This window comes from Staurois parvus, unplaced genomic scaffold (genome assembly GCF_062004578.1).
Source record: "Staurois parvus isolate SC_StPar_1 unplaced genomic scaffold, SC_StPar_1.0 ptg000540l, whole genome shotgun sequence".
NCBI lineage: Eukaryota > Metazoa > Chordata > Amphibia > Anura > Ranidae > Staurois > Staurois parvus.
The window spans coordinates 1,046-21,695 of NW_028318336.1; the positions used below are offsets into that span (position 1 = coordinate 1,046).

The 20,650-nt window shown below is 46.7% G+C and overlaps 1 protein-coding gene across 1 annotated transcript; it reads left to right on the plus strand.

The window, feature by feature from the left end:
* Positions 1-4,686: 4,686 nt before the first annotated feature.
* On the plus strand, positions 4,687-19,639 carry IFRD2 (interferon related developmental regulator 2; the record flags this gene model as incomplete). The annotated part of the gene is made up of 11 exons (XM_089690685.1): positions 4,687-4,828; positions 6,414-6,498; positions 6,625-6,749; positions 6,843-7,000; positions 9,703-9,753; positions 10,511-10,677; positions 12,196-12,301; positions 12,398-12,535; positions 13,956-14,084; positions 14,166-14,261; positions 14,900-19,639. Coding segments are annotated over 11 exons (1,278 nt in total), but the record flags the coding sequence as incomplete, so codon positions are not given.
* Between the last annotated feature and the right edge of the window lie 1,011 nt (positions 19,640-20,650).

Sequence of the window (20,650 nt, forward strand, 5' to 3'; positions counted from 1 at the left end):
TGGAGTGTCAATGATCATGAGAACAGTGAGGAATCATCCCAGAACTACACGTGAGGATCTTGTCAATGATCTCCAGGCAGCTGGGACCACAGTCACCAAGAAAACAATTGGTAACACACTACGCCGACAAGGACTGAAATCCTGCAGTGCCCGCAAGGTCCCTCTGCTCAAGAAAGCACATGTCCAGGCCCGGCTGAAGTCTGCCACTGAACATCTGAATGATGCCGAGGAGGACTGGTGGGAAGTGTTGTGGTCAGATGAGACCAAAATTCAGCTCTTTGGCATCAACTCAACTCGCCATGTTTGGAGGAGGAGGAATGCTGCCTATGATCCCAAGAACACAATCCCAACTGTGAAACATGGTGGTGGAAACATTCTGCTTTGGGGGTGTTTTTCTGCTAAGGGGACAGGACAACTGCACCGCATCAAAGGGACAATGGACGGGGCAATGTACCATCAAATCATGGGTGAGAACCTTCTTCCCTCAGCCAGGGCATTGAAAATGGGTGGTGGATGGGTGTTCCAGCATGACAATGACCCAAACACACGGCCAAGGCAACAGAGGAGCGGCTCAAGAAGAAGCACATTAAGGTCCTGGAGTGGCCTAGCCAGTCTCCAGACCTTAATCCGAATGAAAATCTGTGGAGGGAGCTGAAAGTTCGAGTTGCCAAACGTCAGCCACCAAACCTTAATGACTTGGAGAGGATCTGCCAAGAGGAGTGGGCCAAATCCCTCCTGAGATGTGTACGAACCTGGGGGCCAACTCCAGGAAACATCTGACCTCTGTGATTGCCAACAAGGGATTTGCCACCAAGTACTAAGTCATGTTTTGTGAAGGGGATCAAATCCTTCAATCAGTAAGCTCCTATATCATCACCCTCAACACAAAACGCAGGATCCATAAAAAGGGACAAATTTTAATAGTAACTTACATATAAAACAGGGAAATCCAGCTTCCAGTATTACTCTCTCAAATTTCAGGTTGGAAACCACATGTTTCCAACCAACAAAATGGCCACGGCGACACTTCCGGTTAGCGTGCATGCGTGATGACGGAAGTGTCGCCGCGGCCATTTTGTTGGTTGGAAACATGTGGTTTCCAACCTGAAATTTGAGAGAGTAATACTGGAAGCTGGATTTCCCTGTTTTATATGTAAGTTACTATTAAAATTTGTCCCTTTTTATGGATCCTGCCTAAGAGCCTTTTATGCTTCTATGAGGAGTTGGGAGGAATACCCCTGGAAATGGAGGATTGAGAGATACGGATTTCCTATGTCAGCTCATGCTTGAAAATACTGGAAGAGGGTACTAGTACCTGGTATCACTATTCACTTGTGATTGGAGTGATCACGCTTTTCACGATTTGGGTTTTATTTATTTATTTATTCATTTATTTATTTGGATTGTTATATATCTAATTTATTTTGCACAAATTTTGGTGTGTTTTTGTGTTGTGCACAGAGTGAAGTATATATATATATATATATATATATATATATAATTTTTTTTTTTTTTTTAAAGGTAATACACTATGAATTTTCTTTTTTCTTTCTTTGAGGTTATCATGGAGTTTTAGAACCAATTTCTGCTTTACTGGATTGAAGTGAAAAATTTGGAACTTGGACACTTTGGGGTTTATTTACTAAAGCTGGAGAGTCCAAAATCAGACTCCCTTCTGCATAGAAACCAATCAGCTTCTAACCTCAGCTTGTTCAATGAAGCTTTGGCAATGAAACCTGGAAGCTGATTGGTTTCTATGCAGAAGGGAGTCTGATTTTGGACTCTCTAGCTTTAGTAAATAAACCCCTTTGGGTCTATTGTATACAATTTCCTTACATATTTTTTATATATATTTTTTTTATTTTTAGATTTTGTTTTTTTGGGGGGTTTTTTAAGACGGAATTGGGTGTGGATTTATTCAAACACAATTTTAGTTGAAGTTATATTGATTATATTAATAGTTGGAGTTCTTTTTGGGGGGTTTATATGTGTATCACAAAAAGGATTTATTGGATCAAATCCTTCTTTCCCTCATGAACATGCAGATCCGTCATCATTTGTTAGACGCATTTCTGCTGAATTTGTTGTTGTATTCTGTCTCTCAGTGTTACACCGAACATTCCATTGTTAGACCGATCATTTCTGTGTGAGGGGCGAACATTCAAAATCAGTAGGGGAGCAAATACGCATTTCTGTGTGTGTGTGTATATATATATATATATGTGTGTATATATATATATATATATATAGTGTGTGTAGGTACACAAGATCAGTTTGGTAACAGCTAGACCAGCATTTACACATGAAGGTCCCATTCACACTTGCAAATAGGGTCCCTGCCAATCCCCCCCATGTGCCTCTATTGCCTATCACTGGCAGGTAATCCCTCCGTAGGCATTTACATGTGAGTGGGTGTGATAAGATGCAGGACCCCCCATTGTTTTCAGAGGGAGTGCCTCTCACAGCTAATTGCTGGAACCCCCCCCCCCCCCTGGGGTTTTCTCATGCAATCCTTGTCTATTTGCAAGCTGTGAATGGGGTCCAAAAGGAGATTCCTCTAGACTGTTGGAATGTGGTTGTCGGGCTCCTCCTATGCTAATTCCCTGCAATCTGTGGCATCAGCATGGAGTGTTGTGTTAATTGGTTGGCCAGATGGGCCATTCATTGTTCCTGTGCTGGGAGACAAACACTACTTTTGTCCCTAATTATTATTCTCAGTAACTCAGGTGGGGGCTTTTCACCTTTTTATCTCCTTATCTACCAGGGCAGGTTTTACATTTTTTGCACACACATCATTTTTTGATAGAAATTACTCCTCCCCTCCCCCCAAAAAAATATATATTATTATTATTATACAGGATTTTTATAGCGCCAACAGTTTATGCAGTACTTTATTTTCTAAAAGCAGAGGCTTTGGAGAATAACATGGTGGTAGTTGCACTTTTTTATGCGGCACAATATTATTTATTATTATTACTATACAGGATTTATATTATTATTACTATACAGGATTTATATTATACAAGAATTATATTATTATTATACAAGATTTATATTACTATACAGGATTTATATTATTATACAGGATTTATATTATTATACAGGATTTATATCATACAGGATTTATATTATACAGGATTTATATTATACAGGATTTATATTATTATTATACAGGATTTATAGTATTATACAGGATTTATATTATTATTATTATAATACAGGATTTATATTATTATTATTATAATACAGGATTTATATTATTATTATTATTATTATTATACAGGATTTATATTATTATACAGGATTTATATCATACAGGATTTATATTATACAGGATTTATATTATACAGGATTTATATTATTATTATACAGGATTTATAGTATTATACAGGATTTATATTATTATTATTATAATACAGGATTTATATTATTATTATTATAATACAGGATTTATATTATTATTATTATTATTATACAGGATTTATATTATTATAATACAGGATTTATATTATTATTATAATACAGGATTTATATTATTATTATTATTATTATTGTACATGATTTATATTATTATAAATATATAATATAATTAAATTATTATAATACAGGATTTATATGGCGCCAACAGTTTGCTCAGAGCTTTATAAAATAAACAGACGATACAGAAACAATACAGTTCAGTACAAGAGGGTTAGGAGGGCCCTGATCCTGAGAGCTTACAATCTAAGAGGGAGGGTTTGCACAGCCATTTAGCAAACACATTTTTTTTCAGGGAAAAATACACCAAAATGAATTTTAGTGCCTGAAATACAATATTATGTCTCTTTTTTTTGGGGGGGGGGGTATAAATATATAAATATTTTGGTATAACATAAATATAAATGTTACGTCAAGTAAATAGATCCCAAACATATTGAGCATTACAATTTCATGTGAGATCTAAAAAAAAAAACAATTTTCTCCATAGGTGACGCTTTAAAAGCCTTTACAGGTGATCCGTGTAGAATCAATTGTGAATCTTTGCTCTCCCTCCAACGTTCCAATGTGTGGTGCAGTTGATGTTTATATACATGTGCTGTGCTCTGTATATGGGGGGGGGGTGATGTGGGGGTTCCAAAAAAGTTTATTTTTATTTATTTCATATAATATTTTTTTTTTTTTCATTTTTGTTACTTTATTGCTGTCACAAAGGGTATATGATAACATGGGCAGGTGACAGGTACTCTTTATAGTGACAATGGAAGTCTATTACCCCGGGTTCACCTATGTGCGCGCCGTATATCGCATGTGATTTGCGCAGGAACCGCGCCGCATTCTTGTGCAATGCGATTTGTGTGTGGTGCGATCGGAGGCGAACATTGTGTAACACTCACACCCGCAGCGGTTTGCATGAACGGGGGGGCGATTCTGATGCGGTGCGGAATTGGCTGCATCAGTGTGAACCCGGGCTAAGACTCTGTGTCTTCCCCGCCCTACCGGCAGCTATTCAAGTACAGATCGCACCTGAATAGCTGCATCCTCCACGTCTGTAGACCTCATATGTGGCTATACAGGCCACAGACCAACAGATTCCGGACTAGGGATGTCTGTGCATGTGTGTCTGGCTGATTTTGGATTTTGTTCTGCAGTGTACAGTGCGCCCCCCCATACTGCACTCCCTATGATCTGTGTAGTGCCCAGTGACAGAGCTCATATGTCTCTTGTATTTCAGGGTCCCGGCCAGGGACACGAGCGGACTCCGAAGCCAGTGATGACGAAGCAGCCAGTGATGTCCTCAGTCACTGCAGCAGTGCGAGTGAGACTGTTAGCGTGGCAGAGGAGGGGTCAGGTGAGTGTATGACACCAGAGATGGGTGAACACGCCATAAATTTTTGTGTTTTTGTTGAATTCTGTGTTGACTTAAAAGCAATTAACCTTCGTCCGTCCTCGGGTGACATCACCTCTGCACACCGGCTGATTACCAGAGCACACGTGTTTCTGATAATGAGAAGAAGTGCAGGGGAAGGGGGGGGCGCCACAGAATCCAGCCTTCCTTAGTTTTTGGGTCCCCTCTAGAGTCCCCAGGTCCCCCACTCCCTGAGTCCCAAGGTCTGCTGTCTGCCCCATTTGTGATATGAGGGCAAACAGGGTGCAGGGGGGAGCGCCACAGAATCCTTATTACATATGCACTGAAATATGTGAACAGTTTCAGGGTCCCCTGGTCCCCCCTAGAGTCCCCAGATCTCATAACCCCCCCACTGAGTCCCTAGGTCTCCTAACCCCCCACTCCCCGAGTCTCAAGGTCTGCTGTCTGCCCCATTTGTGATATGAGGTCGTTCAGGGTGAGCGCCACAGAATCCTTATTACATATGCACTGAAATATGTGAACAGTTTCTGGTTCCCCAGGTCCCTCCTAGAGTCCCAAGGTCCCCCTACCCCCCCCCCCCCCCCAAGTCCCCAGGTCTTCTAACCCCCCCACTCCTTGAGTCCCAAGGTCTGCCGTCTGCCCCATTTGTGATATGAGGGGAGGCGCAAGGTGCAGGGGGGAGCGCCACAGTATCCTTATTACATATGCACTGAAATGTATGAACAGTTTCTGGGTCCCCCCTAGAGTCCCCAGGTCTCATAACCCCTGAGTCCTAAGGTCTGGGGCAAGCAGGGTGCAGGGGTGAGTGGCACAGAATCTGGCTTTGCTTATTACATATGCAATGAAATGTGTGAACAGTTTCTGGGTCCCCAGGTCCCCCCTAGAGTCCCCAAGTACCCCTCTCCCCCTAGTGAGACCACAGGTCTCGTAACCCCCCGCTCCCCGAGTCCAAAGATCTGCTGTCTGCCCCACTGTGATATGAGGGGAGGCGCAGGGTGCGGGGGGGGGGAGCGCCACAGAATCCAGCCTTCCTTATTACATATGCACTGAAATGTGTGAAGTTTCTGGGTCCCCAGGTCCCCCCTAGAGTCCCCAGGTTTCCCACTCCCTGAGTCCCAAGGTCTGCTGTCTGCCTCATTTGTGATATGAGGGGAGGCGCAGGGTGCAGGGGTGAGCGCCACAGAATCCAGCCTTCCTTATTACATATGAACTGAAATGTGTGAACAGTTTCTGGGTCCCCAGGTCCCCCCTAGAGTCCCCAGGTCTCATAACCCCCCACTCCCCGAGTCCCAAGGTCTGCCGTCTGCCCCATTTGTGATACGAGGGCAAGCAGGTTGCAAGAGTGAGTGGCACAGAATCTGGCCTTGCTTATTACATTTGCACTGAAATTTGTGAACAGTTTGGAGTCCACAGGTGCCCCCCCTCGAGTCCCCAGGCCGCCCCCCCAATACTCTAATAATAACCAATCACAGAATGTCAGGTTGCTCATGTGACCTCCAGGCTTAGGACCCCAGTTGTCAATCCACTTAGAATGACGTCGGCCATCTTGTGTTTGCGTCCCCATCAGGCGGCGACGCACCGGACCTGCAGTCCTACCAGGAGCAGCGGGAAGATAAGCTGAAAGAAGATATCGACAATCTGCTGGACAGGAGGTGATGAAGCGGCAGGAGGGTGTGGAGGGGGTGGGTGGGGATAGGTGGGGGGAGGGGGGGTGGTTACCCTAGGGCGGTGGGGTGACCCCAGAGAGCCCCCGTAGACTCTTTCCTTTTCTCTCGCAGTGTAAAGACGAGGCTTACAGCGCTGGGGAACCTGCGTGTCGCCCTGTCCTCCCAGGTCCTCGGAGATTTCTTGCTGGAGAGGAGAGTGACGCTCACGGAAGCTCTGGAACGTTGCCTGAAGAAAGGTAAGTAGTACGTTCGGCGGCGCAGGGATCAGCTGACCGCTACGGCCGCCGCACTCGCCTCGTGACCACGTGTCTGCCCGTTTCTTTCTGCAGGTAAGGAGGGGGAGCAATCTCTGGCCGCCACATTGGTGTCTCTCCTCTGCATCCAGCTGGGATCCGGATCCGAGGGCGAGGAAGTCTTCCACAGCGTCAAGAGCCTAATGATCAGCATCCTGACCGACTCCAGCTCCGGAGCGTCCGCCCGACAAAGCGTAAGTGCGGGATGGGAGGGGCTTGGTTCACCATTTTCTGCTCAAATTTAAAAAAAAATTGTATAATAATCTATGCATAAATAAATATAAATCAATTTAAATCATACATTTAATAATATATAAATAGTAATTAATCCCTAAAGTTATCCCCCTAACCCTAAAATAAATTATATTAAATACATTATTATTCAAAATAATAATAATAAAATAGTATATTTTTTAAATGGTTCTTTATATTATTTACTTTGTGTTAAGGTTATGGTGTTTATTATTATTTTATATTTATTATTATTACCATTATTAATAATTTATTTTAAAAAATGTCTAAGGGTTTGGAGGTTAAGGTTAGGATTTTAATCATTTATTGTATTTATGATTATTTTTATTTGTGTATTTATTTTACATTTATTTATTCAAGTAGTAGTGGTAACAACCCAAACAAAATTAAAATAAATTAATAATCTGTAATAAATAGTAATTAGCCCCTAAATGTAACCCCCTAACCCTAAAATAAATGATATTAAATACATTATTAATATTAATAAAATATTAAAATACATTTTTTAATCATTTATATTTTTGTGTTCAGGTTATGGTGTTTATTATTATTTTATATTTCTTATTATTACCATTAATATTTATTTAAAAACATTTGTAAGGGTTCGGGAGGTTAAGGTTAGGGGTTTAATCATTTATTTCTGACATATTTACGCTACCTTACCCTAACAAAAAAAATTACAATAAATAAAAAAAAATAAAATCTGATGGAAATGGCAAAAAAGCTGAGAAGCATTGCAGGAGGTGATATTTTTCTCTATTGGCTAATTAAAAAAAAAAAAAACAGCCCGGAAAATGCTGTATGAAAACGTACAAAAGTTGCGCTCAAAAACACGCACAAAATGCTGAATTGTGAATCCAGCCTGAATATTTCCACCACCTCAGACTCCATCACCAGATAGTCTGCCTCCTCCCATCCCCCCAGTTCTGGATATGGCGGTAAATGTTGTCTCCTATCTGGGGACCCGATATCCTCATTGAGTGGCGGTAACATTTCTTCGCCGCGTCACGTAACTGCGGCAGAATCCGATCTCTGGCCGAGTCCTGGCAGGACATTCATTCAGGAATTCTAAGTCGGCCGTACAACAGAGGAAAGGACTCCCAGCCAATGAAATGTCCTGCAGCCCGTCCTGCAGCTGTCTGTACTTTTTCTTTTTTTAGCCGGTAGATTCTGGCGTTTCGGATGTTCCTTCATGTCTCTAGATGAGCTTTCCTCCGCAATGACCACGGAGGGGCCCCCGGAAAGGACTTCCTGGCCCCCGGGGACCCCAATACTGAATACTATACCTGCATGCCGGCTGTCCATTACTGAGAGCCACCAGCTGAGATAGGAGGAAGAAGCTGTTTTGTGTATCTGCCCCCCCCCCCCCCCCCCCATGATCTGCAGGAACATTTGTGTTTTTTTTTTTTAAAGCGCACCTTCTCCCTCATTTACACCCGTTTTGCCCTCTGAAGAGTGACCCTCATACAGAGCAGACTGAAGTCCCACTTTAACCCCCTAGATGCCGAGCGGCCGCATATTTGCGTGCAATTAGAGAATACATATGTGCTGAGAGCGCGCGCCCTGCGTGACTCACGGAAAGGTCCCCATCTCCCCTTGCGGTCGGGGCCTTTTCCGATCACGTGACAGCGAATCACGGTGGTCACATGACCCTAAAACCCCACCTCCCAAAACTCTTGAAGGGCCGGGAGGCGCCGGCACAAAGGGGTTAATGAACGAATAAATATTGTAGAAAAAGAAACGCAGACAAAGTACATTGTAGTGTTCTGTTGTAAATGCGATCCGTTACATTGGGGGTCAGAGAAATGCCCCTTTATATTGTTGATCAGTGCAAAGAATTTGCCTTACATTGCCCCTTGCAGTGGCGGTCGGCGGGGGAAGAAAGCCCCTTGCAGTGGCGGTCGGCGGGGGAAGAAAGCCCCTTGCAGTGGCGGTCGGCGGGGGAAGAAAGCCCCTTGCAGTGGCGGTCGGCGGGGGAAGAAAGCCCCTTGCAGTGGCGGTCGGCGGGGGAAGAAAGCCCCTTGCAGTGGCGGTCGGCGGGGGAAGAAAGCCCCTTGCAGTGGCGGTCGGCGGGGGAAGAAAGCCCCTTGCAGTGGCGGTCGGCGGGGGAAGAAAGCCCCTTGCAGTGGCGGTCGGCGGGGGAAGAAAGCCCCTTGCAGTGGCGGTCGGCGGGGGAAGAAAGCCCCTTGCAGTGGCGGTCGGCGGGGGAAGAAAGCCCCTTGCAGTGGCGGTCGGCGGGGGAAGAAAGCCCCTTGCAGTGGCGGCCGGCGGGGGAAGAAAGCCCCTTGCAGTGGCGGTCGGCGGGGGAAGAAAGCCCCTTGCAGTGGCGGTCGGCGGGGGAAGAAAGCCCCTTGCAGTGGCGGCCGGCGGGGGAAGAAAGCCCCTTGCAGTGGCGGTCGGCGGGGGGGGAAGAATGACCCTTACCAATGGCTGAAGAGCTCATTAGGGGTCGGTAGTAGTTTTTTTGAAAGGCAAAAGTTGCTGATTGCTCAGGGAGCCCCAATTAAGTTCTAGGATATGAAGGTTTACTCAGATCTCTGGTTGGGAAAGACGGCTCTAAATTATTGTAGATGAAATGTTTTCTTGTCCGATATTTCCTGTAAAAGGTTGTTCTCCGTTGTAATATTTGACTGTTTTCTTGCAGTGTGCTACCGCACTGGGGATTTGCTGTTACATCGCTGCTACAGATGATGAGGTAAGGCGTTCTATTCGTACACATGTGACTGTTCTAACCCATATGGAAGAAAATATATTTGAAATGCTACAATTTTGGCCATATTCAATATAGTGCGTGTGTGTGCACGCTGCATGTTGAAATGCTTTTTTATTACAAAATATATGAAAAATATTTTTAAAAATGTTAATTACTTTTTAATATGTTAAAAAATAAATCTGAAGAATATATTTTAAAAATATATATTTTTTTTAAATACATTCTTCAGATTTTCTTTAACATATTAAAGTCATTTTAAAATATATTTTTAATTTTTTTTGGAATGCATTTACAAATATATGCAAAAATATATGTTAAAATGACTTTTTTATATGTTAAAAAATCTGAAGAATATATTTAAAAAATATATATATTTTTAAATATATTCTTCAGATTTATTTTTTAACTTATAAAGTAATTTTAACATATATTTGTAAATGCATTCCAAAAATGTAGATTTGTATTTTTAAAGACATAAAGTATATATGAAATGTATTTTTTTAAATTTGTATTTATTGAAATATGTGTATGTATGTATGCATGTGTGTGTGTGTAATTTTATTATTCATATTTATTGAAATATATTGAATACGGCCAAAATTGTAGCATTTCAAGTATATGGCAATATATTTGGGAAGAGTATTTTTAAAATATATTTTTCTTCCCTTTGTGAAGCCCGCAGCCTCCTATAGAGGCCGGTGTATGAGGGCGGTGTGACTCCTCTCCATCTCTCCCACAGGACTTGGCTTCCAGTCTCATCTGTCTGGAGGGCATCTTCACCTTGTTGTATTCTGAGAATAACAGCAGTGCGGCGAATCTGCAGGGCCTGGTGTGTTGTGCCATTCAGTCCTGGGCGCTGCTACTGACCATCTGCCCCGCCAGCCGGATACAGAAGGCGCTGGAAAGGTAAGTGTGTTTGGGAGAGCGTCCTGCATGTACTGCGAGTCTGAGCCAATCACAGAAAATGCAAGGCACTGCCAGCAAAAACCCGACCGGGCTGACCGCTTCCTGAATTCTGCGACTTTGCCCCTTTAAACCGTATCTTCCTCCCTTGTCAGGGTACAGAGTCAGTGGCCGTCTGTTCCCGAGCACTGCACCCTGGGAGGGAGCCCGCCCACGCCCTGAGAGGGGAGCAGGCGGGCTGAGAGGGGAGCCCGTCCGCACCCTGGAAGGGAGCCCACCTGCACCCACGCTGTCAGATTAGTACAAGCAGCTGTGTTTGTGCAGCCGCTGCATTCCCATAGACAAGAATCGTCTGCTGCACACAGCACCCCGGAGGCTCCAGTTGCCAAAAGCAGAACTTTGCTTTCTCAGTCAGCTTGAGCTATATTTAATCCCTGTGCTGCTAGCCCTTCATAAATCCATAGGAAAGTGTATCATTTACTTGTTTTGAAACCAATTTATTTTTTGCATTTCTTTAATTCCTGCTTTCTGGCCTAGGCCATTGTCCTACATCCCTGGAGTCTTCAGGAGGGGAGGAGGGGCTTTCTCAGTTAAAATTCTTTTTCTTTTTTAGCTTCATGCATTATATGCATGAAGGTTAACCCCTTTAAGTCCGGACACTTTCACCCCCTTCCAGTCCAGGCCATTTTTTAGCTCTCAGCGCACTTTTCGTTTCTGTTATAAAATTTTGCAAATAACATTTCTTCATAAATTTAGGTCAAAATGTACTCTGCTACATTTCTTTGGTGAAAACAATAATAATAATTGAATTTGTATTTTTTTTTTCAAATGTTTCTATTTTTTTTTTATTTTTATTACATTTTTTCTTTTTTTTCCTATTTTATTTGTCAGCACACTGTGACCAAAGCATTACAATGTTACCATAGTAACATTGATCTACTCTGGGCAAGTGATCAGTATTTTTTTTTTATGATTGCTAATGTATTTTATTGATATTTGCAATCATTGTTACTGAATTAAACAGATTCAGTCTTTTGTTGTGATTAGCTGTGATTGTGCAAAGGTGATCATATGATACAGATGGGATGTGATTGGCCCGGTCTTTATCATGTGACTGCCTTGACCAGTCACAGCTAACCACATTGTATACAATGGATGGCATGACAGGAAGCCATCCATTGTATACAATCGACATGTGATGTGCTGTGATTGGTCACAGCGGTCACATGACACTGGCAATGGGCCGGTGTAGTGATATGTCATCGGCTGTATCCTGTGGACAGATTGCGCTGCTCATTTTGACAGGACAGCACCACCACCCGCACTGATGTGAACCGAGCCTTAGACTTCACAGAGATTTGGCTGAACTCCGGGTACAACGTAATCCTTGGTCTGCTTTAAAACCTACGGAGGCCGCCATTGCCAAACGCTCCATCGGCTTCAGTACTTCCTGTTGATATAACTGGAGCAGCTGCTGGTTGCTGCAAATGTCGACTAATGTCTATACGTTCCGTCTCCTAGCCACCTCCCATACTTCTGCGGAGTCCTGTCCAGCGAGAACGTCAGCCTGCGCATCGCCGGCGGAGAAAGCCTCGCCCTCCTGTACGAGCTGGGCCGCGATTTGGAGGTAAAAATGCAGTTCGTTGTTGGTCGCCAATTGTGCCCCCCCTCCTCCCCCTTGCTTTGCGGCCTGTTCTCCTTCATCTTTCACGTCCATCTGCAGGAGGACTTTGAGTACGATGATGTGGACGCTCTGTGTGTGACGCTAAAAGCATTAGCCACCGACAGCAACAAATACCGCGCCAAAACCGACCGCCGCAAACAGCGCTCCATCTTCCGAGACGTCCTGCACTACATTGAGGTGAGGAGTGACTAACGGATAGCTGTGATACAATGACGGCTGAGGTCTTGAAGTGATTCTAAAGGCTTTAAACCCTCGCCCTCCAGAGGATCCCCCCCTCCAGAGGATTCCCCTCCCCCCCTCGCCCTCCAGAGGATTCCCTCCCCTTCCTGACCAGGCCATTTTTTGGGTTGCTTAGGGCTGCTCACTGGCTGTGGGCGGGGTGGCAGGCTTTCTTGGGGCAACTCACTGGCTGTGGGCGGGGTGGCAGGCTTTCTTGGGGCAACTCACTGGCTGTGGGCGGGGTGGCAGGCTTTCTTGGGGCAACTCACTGGCTGTGGGCGGGGTGGCAGGCTTTCTTGGGGCAACTCACTGGCTGTGGGCGGGGTGGCAGGCTTTCTTGGGGCAACTCACTGACTGTGGGCGGGGTGGCAGGCTTTCTTGGGGCTACTCTCTGGCTGTGGGCGGGGTGGCAGGCTTTCTTGGGGCTGCCCACTGGCTGTGGGCGGGGTAGAGGGCGTTGCTTAGGGCTGCTCACTGGCTGTGGGCGGGGTGGCAGGCTTTCTTAGGGCTGCTTGCTAGCTGTGGGCTGATTGGCAAGCATTGCTTAGGGCCATTTACTGACTGTGGGGATGTTGCTGGATGTTGCTTATGGCTGTTCGCTGGCTGTGGGCGGGGTGGCAGGCATTATTCTGGGCTGCTCGCTGGCTGGGGGCAGGGTGGCAGGCATTATTCCGGGCTGCTCGCTGGCTGGGGGCAGGGTGGCAGGCATTATTCCGGGCTGCTCGCTGGCTGGGGGCTGGGTGGCGGGCATTATTCCGGTCTGCTCGCTGGCTGGGGGCTGGGTGGCGGGCATTATTCCGGGCTACTCGCTGGCTGGGGGCGGGGTGACAGGCATTATTCCGGGCTACTCACTGGCTGGGGGCGGGGTGGCAGGCATTATTCCGGGCTGCTCGCTGGTTGTGGGCAGGGTGGCAGGCATTGCTTAGGGCCATTTACTGGCTGTGGGGGAAGGGGTTGGTGGGCATTCCTTGGCATTGCCGCTCCCCTTCGGAAAAGTGCAGATAGGAGGACCCTGAGCCATTTTTTTAGATGATGAAAACGTCACCCAAACAGGAAGTCGGGAGAAATGGGGGCATGAAGAACCTGATTGAGGGTGGGGGAGAGTGCACAGAAAAAAAAAAAAAGTCAAAACCAACAAAGAAAGAAATGTTCTTCCTCCTGGCGGGAGTTCAGCTTTAATTCTCAAAACTATTTAAGGGGATTAAAAAGAGACTGTCTGTCTTTTTAATAGACATGTGATGTGTTCGGTAGCAGCCAATCAGATTCCAACATATGCGAGTTTTGAACCACCAGAGGAAGGAAAGCGTTGTGATTTGGTTGGTGTGGGTTCCTCTTCTATGTTCTCCTGAGATTTGTGATGGATTTGTGTTGTGTGCAGAATGCGGAATACCAAGATGAGACGATAAAGTTTGGTTTGGAAGTCATGTATGTGGACAGCTGGGTGCGTCGGAGGACGTACAGCGCCTTTAAGGAAGCCCTGGGATCCGGAATTCGCTATCACTTACAGGTAACATTGCCCCCCAACAACCTAAAAAGGCAGAAACCGCACACAAATCCGCTCCTGATCCCTAAAAACTTCTCTCACCAGCACAATGAAGTTCTGCGAGACATCTTCTCTCTGGGGGCCCCGCTCATCCTGGACGCTGCAGCCATCAAAGCAAGTAAAATCTCCCGGGTAGAAAAGGTATGAAAAAAAAAGCCTGAGCTCTATAGGCTGCTCTGTGATTGGCCCGAGCGCCGTAGGGCTGCTCTGTGATTGGCCCGAGCGCCGTAGGGCTGCTCTGTGATTGGCCCGAGCGCCGTAGGGCTGCTCTGTGATTGGCCCGAGCGCCGTAGGGCTGCTCTGTGATTGGCCCGGGCGCCGTAGGGCTGCTCTGCGATTGGCCCGGGCGCCGTAGGGCTGCTCTGCGATTGGCCCGGGCGCCGTAGGGCTGCTCTGCGATTGGCCCGGGCGCCGTAGGGCTGCTCTGCGATTGGCCCGGGCGCCGTAGGGCTGCTCTGCGATTGGCCCGGGCGCCGTAGGGCTGCTCTGCGATTGGCCCGGGCGCCGTAGGGCTGCTCTGCGATTGGCCGGGGCGCCGTAGGGCTGCTCTGCGATTGGCCCGGGCGCCCGTAGGGCTGCCGCGCGGTTGGCCGGGGCGCCCGTAGGGCTGCCGCGCGATTGGCCCAGGCCCCGTAGGTCTGCTAGCGGATTGGCCTAAACACTTTTTTTTGTTTTTCCCTTGTATATGAACTGTAGGTTATAACATTTTTGTATACATGATCTGTGATTGGTTTGGTTTATTTGCTATTACATTTTCTTTTTTTTTTCCCCACCCTCAGCATTTGTTCAACTCCGCTGCCTTCAAGGCGAGAACTAAAGCCATGAGCCGTGTCAGGGACAAACGAGCGGACATCCTATAGTCACCCGTCTCCCCTCCATCTTGTACCAGCCACTGTACCCGGGCCCCCCGGACTTCTGGGGAGCCCCCCATTAAAGACTTGCATATATATATTTAGTATCAATTTATTACCAGCTGGTGAATTTGAAGAGCTTCACGCTGACCTGAACTCTTCAGCAAGAGAGGTGAGACTTGGCTACGAAGCACAGAGCGACCCAAAACTTTTTTTTTTTTATTAATTAAAACTTTAGTATTTTTTTTTTCTTTTTCTAAAACCTGAAGGCCAACACTACAGCACCTGAATGGCCCTTCAATGTGGTGCTTTTATATATTTCCACTCCTATCAGCGCACCAGGACTGACACCAACGCTTCAGCAATTCATGCGCCATCATCTGATGTGGGAGTCGCTCCTTGCGTCAGAGTGGGGCATGCAAATATTTGGTTGGATTTTTCAACCTTTTACAACGAATGAAGTATGGGGGGGAAACATTATTTTAACGGGGACGTTTTTGCTTTTTAACATGTTGTAGGTCTTCTGCTGATGCTAAATGTATTATATAAGTTATTGATGGACTGCTGATGAAATCTCATGGACTGTTGTAAACCGCTCTGACTGTGTTTGAATCGCAACGCGGAGGAGGCCGTTAGTCACCACTTCCCTAAAGACAATGCGGGTTTGTAGCGCCATCTACTTCCAGCACAGGTACTGCATGACGGGACTTCTGGAAATGGGATCTGTTATAGTAGGTGGCTGGGTTCAGGATTCTTGTGCTGGGAAACGTTTGTGGGATATGAGGAGGAGGGAGGTTGTGAAATAAACAAAAACATTTTGAAGTTGGTATAAGGATGTGAACGGGGGTGGGTAAGGGCTGCTGCCCCTCCCCGAGTGCATTGTTGTGTGGTCTGGGCAATTCACAATTGGCAATCATGTAAACTCAATGGGCAGACCTGGAGCTGCACCATTGATGCTGGGAAAAGCAAAGGGAGTGGAATCCCAGCCAAATACGATGATTGGGCATGTGCCAGGGGGCAGAGGGACACAGTTTGCTATCTACATTTGAGCTCACAGCCTCACCCTGGGCATTAGATGCCACTGACAGGGTGCACTGTGCATTGATCACACGTGGGCGATGGAACACGATTGGGCAGAGCAGTGATGGGTCATGAATAATTCCTAAATAACACTACCAGGCCATGTTTTCCAAATTTCTATATAGTGGTTTTAAAGTGGCTGAATGTTTGTTTTGGGGTTTTTTTGCCTTTTGTGCATTTAAAGTAAAAAAGAAAAAACCTTCAGTATGCAGCAGCCCCCTCCCCACCACACTCTTGATCCAGTGCTGTGCACAAGAGCAGCAGCTCTCTCCCTCCTCAAAGGCTCATAGACAGCAGCAGGAGCCATTGGCTCTTGCTGCTGTCAATCACAGCCAGTGAGGAGGGAGCAGAGGGCAGGACCAAGCTGTGCTCTGTGTGTCAGTGGACGCACAGAGCGTGGCTTGGGAGCAAGCTGACACAAGTGCCACCATAGCAAGATGCTTGCTATGGTGGGCTCTCAGTATGAAGGATGAGCCCCCACCATATTTACTTGCGCCCGATCTTGATCCAGTGCTGTGCACAAGAACAGCAGCTCTCTCCCTTCTCAAAGGCTCATAGACAGCAGCAGAAGCCATTGGCTCTTGCTGCTGTCAATCACAGCCAGTGAGGAGGGAGCAGAGGGCTGAGCAGTGCTCTGTGTCAATGGACAGGAGCAAGTTGATACAAGTGACCCATAGCAAGTCGGAATACCATCTGACTTTGAAATCGTGCTGGAAGTCACACGATTTTCAAAGTAGGATTGGTGTGACTGGACTGTAAAGACAATGGGGGTCAATTTACTAAAACTGGAGAGTGCAAAATCTGGTGCTGCTGTGCATTGGAGCCAATCGGCATCTAACTACAGCTTGTTCAATGAAGCTTGGACAATAAAACATTGAAGCTGATTGGTTTCTCTACCCAGCTGCACCAGATTTGGCACTCTCCGGTTTTAGCGAATCAACACCATTGGATCTGTAGTTTATTCAAACCCCCGCTGTTTGTGGTTGAACCGTCGGGAGGTTTGTAAGACGGGGACGGAATTTATTATGTTTTGCCCTGCGAGAGTCTAGCAATGGGGATGCCAGTGAACCCTTTCCAATCTCAACACAAGCACACCTTCACCACATGTCTGTACCCATGGAGATACTTCCCAAGATGGGTCAGTGGTCAGATTTAATTGTATCTCTGGGCTAAAGAGTCTGCAGGTAGTTTTGTGGTGATCTTTACAGGTGGGGCCTTTCTGTTTGGTGGAGAATTCTGCATGTTACCTCTCTGTTGGAAAAATATTCCATAGTAACTCCATAATGCAGGCTGTAGGCAGGGTAGTTCTCCTTTAATCCCCTTCTAACAACAGATGAATGATGACTTGTTTACTTAGGTTCATAGAGGATTCTAAGGATGTGATGTCAGGAACCTCAGTGATCCCTCCTCCCACCAGGTGGACCTGGCCTCAATCATTGTGAAAATATTGACATCTTTTTCAGGTGCTTTTAGGCAAAAATCAAGATTTTTTTTTTTTTTTTTTTGGCCTTTGGTTAGAGTTGGTGAAAAGAGTCAGAGCATACCAGAGATGGGGAAAAAATAATAAAAGTTCCCTTGGGCCTAGAGTAGGCTGTTCCCGCTGACCACCAAGGGAAGGGGAATTCTTCCCGCTGACCACCAAGGGAAGGGGAGTTCTTCCCGCTGACCACCAAGGGAAGGGGAGTTCTTCCCGCTGACCACCAAGGGAAGGGGAGTTCTTCCCGCTGACCACCAAGGGAAGGGGAGTTCTTCCCGCTGACCACCAAGGGAAGGGGAGTTCTTCCCGCTGACCACCAAGGGAAGGGGAGTTCTTCCCGCTGACCCCCAAGGGAAGGGGCGTTCTTCCCGCTGACCCCCAAGGGAAGGGGCGTTCTTCCCGCTGACCCCCAAGGGAAGGGGACGTTCTTCCCGCTGACCCCCAAGGGAAGGGGGCGTTCTTCCCGCTGACCCCCAAGGGAAGGGGGCGTCCTTCCCGCTGACCCCCAAGGGAAGGGGGCGTTCTTCCCGCTGACCCCCAATGTACGTGGCATTCTTCCCACTGACCAGTTTCCTCCCACCCACATCATTGTATGAATGAAGTCACACACCAGGAAAGCTAAAATTAACTTTATTCCGGCACATCAGACAAAACTTCACACCAGCTCCTCTTTGAGACCCTCTACATAGACCTAATCATAAAAACAAGCTCCTGTAAGTGGTTGAAATGGTTCCGTAAGAGGTGGTGGTGTGGAGGTTTCTCTGGTGTGCTGGAACAATAACGTTGATTTTAGGGTGAAAGTGGTGGAATAGATCACGGGTGGACCTTGTATTGTGGGGCATGCGCTATCTAATGGATAGGCTTGTGAGTTATAAGGACAGTAGGGAGTGAAGTTCAAACAGCGGGGCGTGGGGGGCCTTTCTGTCTGGTGGTGAATTCTGCGCGTCACCTTTCCATGTTGGGAAAAATATTCCATAGTAATTCCATAATACAGGCTGTTGGCATATACTTGCATCGTGATGGTGGATCTTATGCCAAAGTGCCACATCTATGTGGGGATAACATCCCCAGCACCCCGGGGGATATGATTGGGGAGCCTCCTACTGGTGGGAAGGGGGTAACCTCTAACTACATCCATCAGCACACAGTACTCTGCACATATGGTGGATTTAAAGGGAAACCACCACCAAAAAAAAACTATCCTAATATCCCTGCCCCCCTCCCATATAGTCGCATTCAGTTTGCAGACCGAGATGGTACATCAGACATTCGAAATACCTGAAGTCCCGTCATGGCGCTTGTTCATCAGAATACTACAAACCTTTTCTATTTTAGGTCACGGCTCACAACATGGCTCCTCAGGCGGGTTTGGCATTGCCCTCGGTGGATGCCATGTTTGTCGGAAAGTCATAGTATGTGTAAGTCAGTAAATAAAGTATCCTGAGCTGAGGCACTACAAGCCCCAGCATGTCAGCTGCCATGGTACTTCCATACTCCCCACCATTCACTCACTTCTCAGCTCCACTCGAAACACGGCCTTTTGTCATGGTGTACTTTGAAACCCCTCCCCCTTCACTGCAGTGCCTGTGGGAGTGGCCAGGCCAAGTATCCTCCTCCCATCTCTAGTTTCTGAAAATTATACCATACAGGTTACGCCCCCTTTCTAATCATGGTTTACATTAACACCTCCCCCTTCACTGCAGTGGCAGTGGCCAGGCCAAGTATCCCCCTATCTCTAGTTTCTGAATGTTATACCATACAGGTTACGCCCCTTTCTAACCATTCTTTACATTAACCCCTCCCCCTTTACTGCAGTGCCTGTGGGAGTGGCCAGGCCAAGTATCCTCCTCCCATCCCTAGTTTCTGAATGTTATACCATACAAGTTACGCCCCCTTTCTAATCATGGTTTACATTAACCCCTCCCCCCTTCACTGCAGTGCCTGTGGGAGTGGCTGAGCCAAGTGTCCTCTCCCCCCATCTCTAAAGTCTGAAATTTATATTCTAGAGACAAAAGATTGTGAATTATTTATCTTTTGGGTTTTATACAATTAATTGAACAATATTTTTTGGTGACAAGCTGATGTTGCTTAATAAAATTTTAAAACCACCATTTTTGGCTCCTGTGATTGGTCTGCCTGATGGTTACAAGTTCTCCCGAATTGAAGGGTTTAGTTCTGTCCTGTTTCTGGCTCCTGCAAAGCCGGCTGGTGATTGGACGGTGGTCAGATACGGGATTGCAGTCCTCCTTCCAATTGGTGCATAATAAATCCCACTAATCTGATCCAGGTGTGCACACAAGAAGGAGAATGCTGACCCCTCACTACAGACTCTGCGTACATGGACTATACCAGCCACCAGCTTTTACCACCCCTGTATGACAAGAGACTGCTATGGCACAAGAGACTGTTGGAGACTACTACCAAACAAGTACAAGAGATCCAGGGTTAGCCAGCAGGTATGTCAGCCCACCGGACTCCACCTGGAGCTGAACATCAGTCATGGGGGGTTCGACCCTTTTAACATGGCAATATGCAAATCCCTCCTCAGTCCTTCCCTCCGATCTTGCTTAGGTGTACCGGCTCCTACCCTTCAGTCTTGCACAGGTGTACCAGCTCCTCCCCTTCAGTCTTGCACAGGTGTACCGGCTCCTCCCCTTCAGTCCTGCACAGGTGTACCGGCTCCTCCCCTTCAGTCCTGCACAGGTGTATCCAGGGGCGGACTCACAACTTATGGCCCCCCGGGCAATAGGGGATCATGGGGCCCCTGTGTCCTTGCCCAAACCAGGGGCATCTCATGGGGCCCCTTACTGACCCCGGGCCCTCTGGTGGTGCCCGAGTTTCCAAATGGTCAGTCCGCCCCTGGGAGGAACCACGAAAATTGTCTGGTGCCATTGACCCCACTAACAGAGCGAAGATCGGCTGATTATTCTTAGGTCTGATTTTTGGACAAAAAAATCGGTCGAATCTCAACCCATGTATGGCCGGCCTAAGGCTGCCCAGAGACTGGTAGATTTTTTTTGTATGAAAATTCTCCGTACGTTCGACCACTTGAGGACCGTCCTTCAAAAGCGCGGTATTGAACCCCAAACCAGGAATGTCCTACATGGCAGCTTACCAGTCAT